The sequence below is a fragment of the Acyrthosiphon pisum genome, chromosome X (assembly GCF_005508785.2).
Source record: "Acyrthosiphon pisum isolate AL4f chromosome X, pea_aphid_22Mar2018_4r6ur, whole genome shotgun sequence".
Lineage (NCBI taxonomy): Eukaryota > Metazoa > Arthropoda > Insecta > Hemiptera > Aphididae > Acyrthosiphon > Acyrthosiphon pisum.
This window is the reverse complement of record NC_042493.1, coordinates 17,996,571-18,008,015: the sequence shown is the minus strand read 5'-3', so window position 1 is coordinate 18,008,015 and position 11,445 is coordinate 17,996,571. Positions and strand designations below refer to the sequence as shown.

The 11,445-nt window shown below is 26.0% G+C and overlaps 1 protein-coding gene across 4 annotated transcripts; it reads right to left on the bottom strand.

Annotated features, from left to right (window-relative positions):
• Window positions 1–565: 565 nt before the first annotated feature.
• Window positions 566–5,413, bottom strand: LOC100161422 (TP53-regulated inhibitor of apoptosis 1). 4 transcript variants are annotated; one of them, XM_029485995.1, is made up of 5 exons: window positions 5,122–5,404; window positions 4,258–4,376; window positions 3,921–4,114; window positions 3,691–3,844; window positions 2,108–2,193 (listed from the first exon to the last, which is right to left on the bottom strand). In XM_029485995.1, the coding sequence occupies exons 3-4, from the start codon at window positions 4,110–4,112 to the stop codon at window positions 3,740–3,742; spliced, it is 297 nt and encodes a 98-aa protein (XP_029341855.1). In that variant the 5' UTR covers window positions 4,113–4,114; window positions 4,258–4,376; window positions 5,122–5,404; the 3' UTR covers window positions 2,108–2,193; window positions 3,691–3,739. The 4 variants fall into 4 exon arrangements, with proteins under 4 accessions (XP_008178487.1, XP_029341855.1, XP_003241442.1 ...); XM_008180265.3 differs by lacking the exon at window positions 4,258–4,376 and having other exon boundaries at window positions 566–2,193; window positions 3,921–4,092; window positions 5,122–5,413; XM_003241394.4 differs by having other exon boundaries at window positions 3,921–4,376; window positions 5,122–5,406.
• Window positions 5,414–11,445: the final 6,032 nt, after the last annotated feature.

Sequence of the window (11,445 nt, the reverse complement as noted above, 5' to 3'; positions counted from 1 at the left end):
GCTATGTTTTGCATGGGTCAGAAAGAGAAAACAAATACTGCAGTGATATCCTGTTAACATAAAAATAAGGATATGAACATCAAATAAAGATGGCAACAAATGTTGTGATAAAGATTATTTGTACGGACTCGTGTTACTCTTAATTTATAATTGGACCCAACTATGGTAAATAATTTTTTAAAAGGATTTATAAGAATAATTACTTTAGAGATAAAATATTGATAGAAGCATGAATCATCAAATTTAACTAATCTATGACTAATAATAAGAATATTTATATTCCAAGAAATATGCGAAAAGACTTGTTTATTGTTCTATAACATTAATTGTCTTAGTAAGTTACCAATAGTAACACACACTAAGACATTGGAACTCAGTCTGAAGAAGTATAATATAACCTAATATAACCTGTAGTTGATATTAAACTATAGATTTAATTATATAAATTATACTTATTGTTATTAATTTGTTTAGTACTTTTGAAAAAAAATTCAATTAAAATATTGCTTTATTTAATTTACTATAGCGTACTATAATAATAATAATAATAACAATATATAATATATATATTTCAACTTTTTTTTATATTAAAACTAAGGCACCAAATGTACAATAATAATAATTGTATTTTAGAATTATATTTTAAAGAATTAGATTAGGTACTAAGAATTTTGTACAATGTAGATTCAGCTTAAGAAGACGTGGTACCCGCATATGTTGCATATGTTGTCTCCGTTTTACACACAAAGTTTTCTTTTGGTAGTTTCAATAGTGTGCTGTCAGTTTTGATATTATAGTAAATTGACCTAATATCAAAATTTTAGGTAAGAACATCGTCCTTGTTTTCTGGTTGAGTTTTTACGTTATTTTAATTTTTAAGTTAGTTATAAGTAATACTTAACTTAGTAATACTAATACCAATGTCTACAAGCGTATAATTAATGAGTATGTATAATAATTGAGTATATATTGTATAAATGTACAATTTACACTCAAAGGTATAATATTAATATTTGAAAATGCTCATAATTCACTTAAAAATTAAAATATTGTAAAAAACCAACAAGAGAACATGGATAATATTCTTATCTAATAGTTTAATATTCACTCTGATATCAAAACTGACAGCACACTATTAAAAACTGGCGAACAAAAATTTGCTATGTTGTAACTTGTTTGTATGTGAGACGGAGTCAACACATGCGGGTGCCACATCCTTTTAATATCTTATAATTAATTGTCTGTAAAATAATAATAAAAAAGATAATTTTGATTATATAAATTAAAATTAGATACCTAAATAATTCGAACATGTTTATGGATGTATTTGACTTACATTAAAAAGTTCTTACTATAATATTAAGTAAGCATTGATACTAAATGTTAATATTACATGTTGTAAGCTTATTTTGAGCATATTTAAATATTTACTAAGTAGTAAGTAACTAGAATTGCTTAAGTACAACTGCAATGTTTCAAAGTAAAATCAATAAATGCATTGGCATTAGTTTAATTAATATATTTAAAAATATAAATATTTTTTAGAGGTAATACTAAATTTGTTAAATTATATAACTCAAATATCATTAATATATCACTGAAAAAGATGTATTTAGTTACATTTATAAGGAGTACAAATACCTAAAAATGTTCTGAGCATTGCTGTTGGAAAAAGCATTTTTTTTTTTTTAATCTTAATTAAAATTTTTATAGAATTTTAAAAATAGAATTTTTTTTGTAGATATAAATCAATAACACAATAAAACCTCAATTAATTTAATTTTAAGTGAATAGTTGCGGTATCCATATATCTATCATTAAAACATAATAAATACAATTAAATGAATATATACAAAACCTTGTTTAAAAATAATTGAGCAAATTTAAAACAAACTAACCACATTTTTATTTAATACCATAATGAAAGTAATATTTATCAAATATACTAATTTATAAAAATGCAATTAATTATAATAGTAATCTTCAATCAGATTCAAGTAAATTATATTTTCGATGCATTTCTGCTACAGTTACTCCTTCTAGAATAGCTAGTCTTCCCAAAACTTCTTGAGTAGCATCTTTAATATCATTGTATTGATGTAGTGCATTCATAATTTCATCTTTTTCTTTTTTTTTCATTTTCAGCTTTTCCAATTCTATATCTATTGAGTTATCCAGTTCATGCATGTCTTTCTATATTAACAATACATTTTTATCAGTCATAACTTATATTATGTTATGTTATATATATTTTATTTTATTAAACTATTTAATTATAATGAATGTAAAATATAATCACAAAAATATAATTTTTAAAATCAAAAAATATTTTTTTATCAATAAGTGAGAATTATAATAAACAACAATGGCCGAACAAGGAGGGAGGTTGGATGTTGTGACTCCGTTAAAAATATACCAAGTGTCAAATTCAATCAGCAATTTGCGGTTGCCCACCTATATATATATTTGATTTTATTATGATTTATATTTTATACATTTGATAACATTTGCTTTTGTAGCTTCAACAACCAAGAGATATAAAAAAAAAATGCTTGCCTTTTTACCATCAGTACTTGTTTGTTATCAGTACACCATCAAGCAGTATAGAATTTATAACCTGGCTACCAGGCAGCTGTCATTGTCAAATATTTTAGATTCATGATCAATATTTCTCTATATTTTTATAATATTATGTTACTTTTAGGTTAGTCTAGTATGTGATATGTTAGTATGTAGTAAAACACTCGTTTTGTCTTGTCTTGTCGTTATATTTTAGGTATATATCATTTAAAATAGGTACCAATTTTACAAACATTATTAGCTTAATATAAAATATTGTAAAAATTAATTTTAATACCTTATTTCCGGAAATATTTGAAACTGGCATTCAGTTTTTACAACAAAAATATGCTGTTAAAACAAATAAAATGTGTGACATTTAAGGATCTTTATTGAGCTGTCTAATTTTTTTACAAGTAATTATGAGACATTAATTAAGCTATTAAATATTATGATACTATTAATTGTAAAGAATTTATTGTTATTATATACTTTTATTTTAAATTATATAATAGTACAACAGATGATCAACCCTGTGGCGGGGTGATACATTTTATGCGGTATGGTTAAGGGGCACCATCAAACAAGTACCTTATCATTTAAGAAGACACTCCACAGAAATTTGTTCTCTCCGTCCTACAAGTGCGTAACATAGAAAATTTTACACTTGGCATATCACGTTTTGTTCTGTCAGCTTAAAAATTAGAGTGAATTGTGCTCTCATATAATTTAAAGGTAAGATTATTATCTAGAACATCTTATAGGATTTTAGTTATATTTTAATTTTAAAGAGTTATGAGTATTCAAGATGTACAAACAATTTTAAATTTTAAAATACTCATAACTTGCTTTAAAATTAAAATATAATAAAAAAACATGTAAGATGTCCTAGATAATAATCTTACTTTAAATTTTATAAGAGTTCAATTCGCTCTAATTTTTAAACTAACGAAGTTAAATGTGATATGCTGAGCGTAACATTTGTTATGTTACGCACTTGTAAGACCAAGACAACAAATGCCTATGTAGCGTCCTTTTAATATTTATTATTCATTGTAAATTAAATTCAGTTTTATTTTCACTTACATTATATTTTTATTTAAATAAATAAGTCAATAAAAATCATAATACTTTTTCCGCTAGATTGTTCATTGCTATCTTTTTATCGTTATTCATTATTCTATTTTGGCTTTTCTGTATCCGTGAGTGTAGTTTTTTCTTTGTTAGTTCCCAAATGTAAAGTAGTTGCTTGTTCGTATTGCAATCCGTATTCTTTCATACCACGCTATTTGAAATAATAATGGTTATTAATTAATTTAAATATTAATTCATTACTCATTAGTTTCTATATCTAAACTTACTTTTACACAGTCTGTATACAACTCAAACACTTTATTGCATCCTTCATTGTTATAATGTCCATTCATATAATGTTCAGTAAACCATACATTAAAACATTGATCATACTTATGTTTTAATTCGTCGCAGTCAGGATGGAAACTGTTAAGGCGATCAACTTTTGTAGTAGTAGGGCTAGAATTATTATCACCCATCTCTATTACACAAATGATAACTTTATATAAATATTATTATTCAAAATCAATTAAAAGTGACTACAAAAACATTAAGTATCAATATTTAATTAAGTATGTTAATTAAATAATTATTTGTAAAAATCTTCATGAATGGTCTGTTTACAATTTGGCTAATCGACAAGCGTTGAATCATCATAAACTGTATTGTTGCTATAGTCTATAGTATAACACAACATTTTTAGACACTTGGGCCACATAAAAAAATTTAAAAGGTTTGGCGAGCTGGAAAAAAATAAAAATTGTAGCCTTATTTTTAAAATGTTTAAATAATAAATAATACAGTTTATAATAAAATAAAAAAAGTGTAGAAATTACAACTATTTGGAAAATGCTTAATGTGATTTTTGTAGTTGCATATTGTTCCCTACTTTTATGAATTACTAAGACAAAATTATTTATGCCTACTAAGTATATAGTGGATAACATTAAGTGTAAACAGTATAGTTTTTTAATTAAATTCATATGTTTATACACATATCTATGTAAACTAGAATGGCCATAACCACATTAAAAAAATGGACAAACAATTCGAGAACTAAAAGGGCAACTTTTTTGGGAATACATATAACATTACACTGTACAATATGTCCATTAGGACATGTCTCATACTTATCGCTGACTACTGTTTGTCATCATTTGACACTTGTTATAAAAAAAATGTTACTTATGAGTTATGACTGTTAATTTTAGTATCAAAAATTTAATATAAAACTGTAAATATGATTCCATAAAAGTTGTAACATTATTTCAGAAGATTAAATATCAGACCCCATATCAAGAATAAATTGATTCTTATGGGTAGCTGTAGAAATAGAGGTAGCATATATTATATTACTTAAGATCTAAAATTTGCAATTGTACCTCTAGTGTTAGAATAGGGATAGGTATTGATATTAAAACATAACATGTAGTACTGGGAATATTATGCTATTTATATTGTATTAAGCGGTGTACTTATAATACATACCTGTTTTATACTGAATTTACACACGGTAAATGCAAAATACACCAGTGAATAGTTGTAATGGTACTAAGCGAATTAAATTGGTTTTAATGATCGAGAGCCGGTGGTAATTATTAAATTGCTTTAATTATCATAGGTTATAGACATAGAGGTCTTAAACTTGGGTGAAATCAATAGCGTGACATTTACTATCAATAATCATGAAAATAAGAACAAGTAACAATTGAAAATATAATAAAATTACGAACTATATTATTATCTTTGTTTGAGTTTACAATGTTTACAAGACGTGAATCATCGAGATAAAAGAATTCCTTCATTTCGATGGCATGAGCCGCGAAAGTGCGAAACCGTAAATGATAATATGGTGGTAAGTGGTAACTGATACTGATAGTGTCGTGGAACAATAATTTTATGCTACCTATTATTGCTGTTATAGTATTATTAAACTTTTATACCTAATAATGACCAAGTAAACAACTTTGGTTTCTAGTTTCTAATATTAGTGTCTTACTTAGTAATTCAGTAGTAGTTAGTACTTACTGTCTTAGTGTTAAAGACAATAGCCATTCGCCATTCGCCTACTTCACTAGTCTCATTTATAAATCTTTATAAAATAATATCATGTATATTATTAATATGGTCTTACTGTCTCAAACTTATACTTAACACATATAAATACTAAAATAATATACATACACATTATAATAATACACTTTTAATATAGTTAATTGTAATAATAAATTTTAAAATTTTAACTGATAAAATAAAATATAGTTCGTAATAAATGAAAAAGCATGTCATTTTTTTCGTATTATCACAAATTGTTTGTACCTTCACAACCAGTAATCAAAATCCTAACACTAAAAAATATGATTATACGAGAATGTCTATAGTAATATTGTGTCAAAAACGAATGTCCTATTGTCCTCAGTTTCACTATTGGACATTGGTGTCCTACCTTTGCAGCTTTGCCCCTTATGGCCTTATTATTATTAGGTATCCACAGATATACGACGGTTATAACTAATATCATGATAAAGTAACATAATATTATCATGACTAATATAATATAGCACTGCATCTAAATAATTACCTACCTTATATAATAATAATTTAATACACTTCCAAACAATCTTGAGAAATTATAAATATAATTCTATGCTCCATAATAATCTATCTAGCTTAATAGGATGTCAGAGCGCTATTTGTTTTTTCTCTGGCCCACACACAACATATACAAACGCATTTACGCAGAATCATTTTTTTTTTAAAATGTTTTTTGAGTAGGTAATCTTAGAGTAAAATCACCCATTACAAAAACAATAGAAAATAATTTTTTGATGGGATGACATATCAATTTGCCTAAATATTGTCTTAAAAACAATTTGAGGAACGTTAATTAAACTCCCGTCTTATACCGGAAAGTTCCATCCCTATTTTAAAAGACTGTCCCGGTGTCCCGAGAAAAGCTTTCAGAACGCTTAGTTGTCCCGTTTTTAAAAAAACTATGGAAATTGTTCATTATATACTTATAAAAAAAAGTGAAAAAAATTACAATAGCAATACTAAACAACAAAGATACATCCTACTAGCTTCTACCAGTGATTAAATATAGGTACCTACCTAGGTATATATATAACTAGGTACTACTGTTACCTATATTAATATCATTATGGAAATGCTAAATAGTCTCCTTTTTTCAATTAAGGAGGATATTATCATTATGTTATTTTATTAAAATTAAACGTTTTATAATAGAAAAAATAAAAATAATAATTAATCTCATATTTAAGTAGGTATTTGATATCTAGCCATACTACTTATTAGTATTTCCGATTAATTTTAACTACCTAAGCAATACAATTCATAGGTCTTTATAGGTGTTTAAATTCATTAATTAAAACTTATATTGGTTGTTGCCGCGACACAGGTTATAATTTAAATTTTTTAAATATTGTATTTCTATTATTTTACCTATTAAAAAAAGGAATGATGACTATGTGAGTTTGTTGTATATTTAAATTAATATTACAAAATATAATATTTATTATCAATTTAAAATATGTCCGTTATATTTTATTGTAGTTATATCACATGCAGCTAATGGTGTGCTTAATATTGGGTGTAAATTTGGGAGGTTTTGATAAAAATGAATAAAAAATGTTATTCCTCTCTCAAAAAAGTTGGCCTTAGCCTGGCTCACCTGGTGCAAAAGTTCTGGTATCGCCACTGAGTATATCCAAATATGACATTAGTATATAACATGAATACACATTAGTATTAATTATATTATAGTAAACATTTATAAATATTTAACAACAATGTAGTTTTTAAATTAAAAAATAATTAAATATTATGTACCTACTTCGGTATAATATATAAGCTGACATTGATAAAGTTATAATAAATATATAATACTTAAATACATACCTAACAGGTATTATAATAGGTAATATTATAGAATAAATAATTATGTTTATGAATGTGTTATTTAATGTGTTATATTTAATTTTGTGGTTGGCTATAATATTATTACCAACTTATTACAATTTTAATATACTTAACTTTAAATTAAAAAATTTAATTTATATTAATTATAATTTAATTTAATAATTTTTTAATGAATTTAAGTTTATAATATAATTATTATGTATTACATTTAGATATATTCGCAGTTCAGACAGATAGGGTTTATATCAAATTAATAATTTTGCTTCTTACCTTTGCTTTTGATTCCAATTTTTTAATATTGAAGTGGATTCGATAAGTACCGTGATTTTCTATTTTTGTCGACATAGGTTTTAGACGTGTTCTTCGTCAAACATACCAATTGATCAAATATGAAGCGATACAAATTTTAAAAACTGATTTGAATTTGTCAAGTCTACTTGAAATTGAATTTCCCACAATTTTTATTAGTAGTTTTTAACTGTATATTTTTGTTGCTATGTATTTAAGTAATTTATTTTACTATTAATAATACAGGCAACAGACAGTAGATTAAAATAATATTTGCCGGAAAAAATATAATAATTTATTATATTATTATTAAATAAATTATTTGGTATAATAGTATATATTTATATCATATGTTATTGTAAGGTACATATTTATTTTTTAGACCTATTTATGGGAATTTACAATTTTTGTACATAAACGTCTACATGAAAATGCAAGATTCTTCATAAGTAGGGGAGCGTGGGGCATAGTGTTACACGGGGCAAAGTGTTACGATAACAGTAGAATAATATAGGGGCTTCTGGATCACCTCCCTCTTAAATTGTACATAGGAACCTCTGTGTAGAAAATACGCCGAATATTCACCACCTATTATACACCTCCGAAACGTGTATCAATTACTTAATATAGGCAACCCGCAACACACATAAGCTCGTAATAAATTATTCTGATGCACATTTGTATTGACTATATCGAACACGTGACTGACATACCTTTTTAAATAATGTATTAAATATTTATTTTTTTTTTAATATTGTTGTGTTAAACTATTTGTCTTTCATCGACTATATCGGACCTCTGCACTGTGGTATTCATTTCCTTCGTCTATAAACTCTAAGACTTAAGTCCATAAAAAAATTAAGCGTTCGCACATACATACGTAGGTATATTACTTACGTAGGTATACACTTGCATACACACATACGGACGTTGGACATACATATAGGTACTCATATATAAGATACATACAGCATCACACATACCTAAAAATATTATAGGTATAGTTTACATATGAATAAACACCTCGCTAAAGCATATTTTATACATCAGAACAGGGCCGTCCCTAAGGCAGCGCGAGTGGGGCCCTCACCCTGGGCTCCACGCCTTCGCCGGTTAGACAGGCCCCACTTTTGCAGATACAATAAAAAAAGTCAAGTAAATGAGAAAAAAAAATATAATTTATATATTTTTATACCTTCAATTGTTGCAATTTTTACTACCTACACGGCTATACCTACTTATATTAATTGACGTCAGTCGTCAAATAAATGTATCGCATTTTAAACGAGTTAATATGATTAAAATTTAATTTTCAAAGTTGAAAATTATAAAAATCTTCAAAGCGCTCTGTCCCAAAAAAGGCACCAACTTAGCTATAATATTTATAGAAAAAAATGCTGACTAACTAAAATTTATATTTATAATTCAATTTTTATTGACACATTTACTAATTTAAGGAGTAGGATGGTTAATTTATAATAAACTATATTAAGATTCTGAGCGGAGCGAAATTTTTATTCATTTTACAATAATGTGTGTTTTTTTTCTGTTTTGTAAGGCACATTTTGGGTGGTATTAAAGTGCTCCGATTTTTGAGATCAGCATCTTTACTGATAGAAAAGTAAAACTAGTTTGTATTTTTGGGAAGTCAAGTAGTTTTAGAAAGCGTTGAGAAAAACAAAAATATAGGTGGCTATTATACAAAACCAATTTTTGGAAAAATCGATTTTATTCTTTTGGTGAAACTCAAAAATTAATGACTGTAGAACCTTGAAATTTTAACAAATATTTATATTATAATTTTCCATAAAACATTTTCTCAATATTTTGACTATTTTTGAGCTAGTTATAGCCTTGAGCCCTTGAGAATTTTTTTCATTTTTCTATTTTTTTTTTAAATTATCCTTGATAAAATCTTTTTTATTTGGTAAAAAATCTTGAAAATGTGATGATAGGTTCCTTATAATTTTCATTAATGGAAGTTTAAAAATACGTAGTCTCAATTATATGTTATAAGCTTATAAAGTTCAAATTTTGACAAAATTCATAAAAGTTTTTCTTTTCATAGCTAAAAATAAGACATTTTAAATTTTAATAGAAGGTTTCCAACAAGTTTATTTGCTTGTTATACAGCTATAGGTGAAGATCGGAGGGGGCTTAAATAATTTTAAGATAAATAGCCTCCCTAAAAATATTAAACAAGCAATATCGTACTTTTGTACAGATTACAGATTTTTACAATTTTTTAGGGTTAATTTTTTTATTATTATTTAATATTCTTAAAGGTACCTAGTAGGTACCTTTAATATTCTTAAAGGTACCTAGTAGGTACCTACAATTGTATACATGCGTACCTACGTATCATTTACCAATTTATTTTAATACCAACGTACCAGCCAGTCACAATATTCATAATATAAAATAATATTTTATTGTGCTTGTATAATATTGTACATATTGTGTGCCAATTGGCTGGCATCAATATTCAATGACATATTATAATTACGGTTCTATTAATAGATGGGAAAGATATTATCTCATTAGTAATTCCTATTTTTTGTCATTTCACCATAATCGATAAAAACCACTAACCAGGCTGAGTTAATGTGTTATTATGAGCCTATCGATATGGCTCTATTTAAGTTTATCATGATTGAATATAAATTATATTATGTCATACGAACCGTACATTGTAGTATCGTACATTCAAGACCGGATTAAGGGGGGGGGGTCAAGCTGGGGTGGAAGCCCCGGGGCCCTCTCAAGTGCTAAAATGAAAGGGGCCCAAACAATTTTAAGCTGATACACATTTTTTAGTGATTTTAAAGAAAAGTTTTTTAATATTTTAAAAAACATTTTTTTTTATCGACAAAAACAACTAAATAGTAAATACCTACAAAAATACTATGGTAGAAAAGACGCATTTTACTGTTATTTAATATTTTCATTGATATCAATAATATCATCAATAGTTAATAATGTTATTTATGTAAGGAGAGAGCTTTTTCTAAATTAACTAGAGTAAAAAATAAGTATATAACCAGTCAAACCCAAGAAAACTTAAACATACAAATGATTTTATATTCTGAGAATGAATTGCTGAAATTATTAGACTTAAATGAAGTACTAAGAGAGTTGGCTTCAAGTACCTAAAGCAAGAAAAAAAATTATTTGATAAAATGGTTTTTGTTTTATATATTATTAACTTTTGCTTGATATTTGTTGTAAATTAGTATACTGTTGATACATATTTTTATTTAAATTAATGAAATAAGAAGTAATAACTTTTATTATACTACAATAATAGTAGTTTTATAGACATAAATTACATTTACCTATTCATTTTATAATTGTATTATGCAATTGCCAATTTGTAAAATAGTTAGAAAAATGTATGTTCCAACGAGCGGCTTTGTAAAGCATGTTTTGTCAAAAGGGCCCATATGAAATTTCAGCCCCGGGGCTAAATAGGTTCTTAATCCGGCCTTGCGTACATTCGTACATTTGTATTCATACTCCGTGTTGACTCTGTTTGAGATTGTGATTTAGATTTTCATAATTTAGTTCAAATATGTTTGAAATATT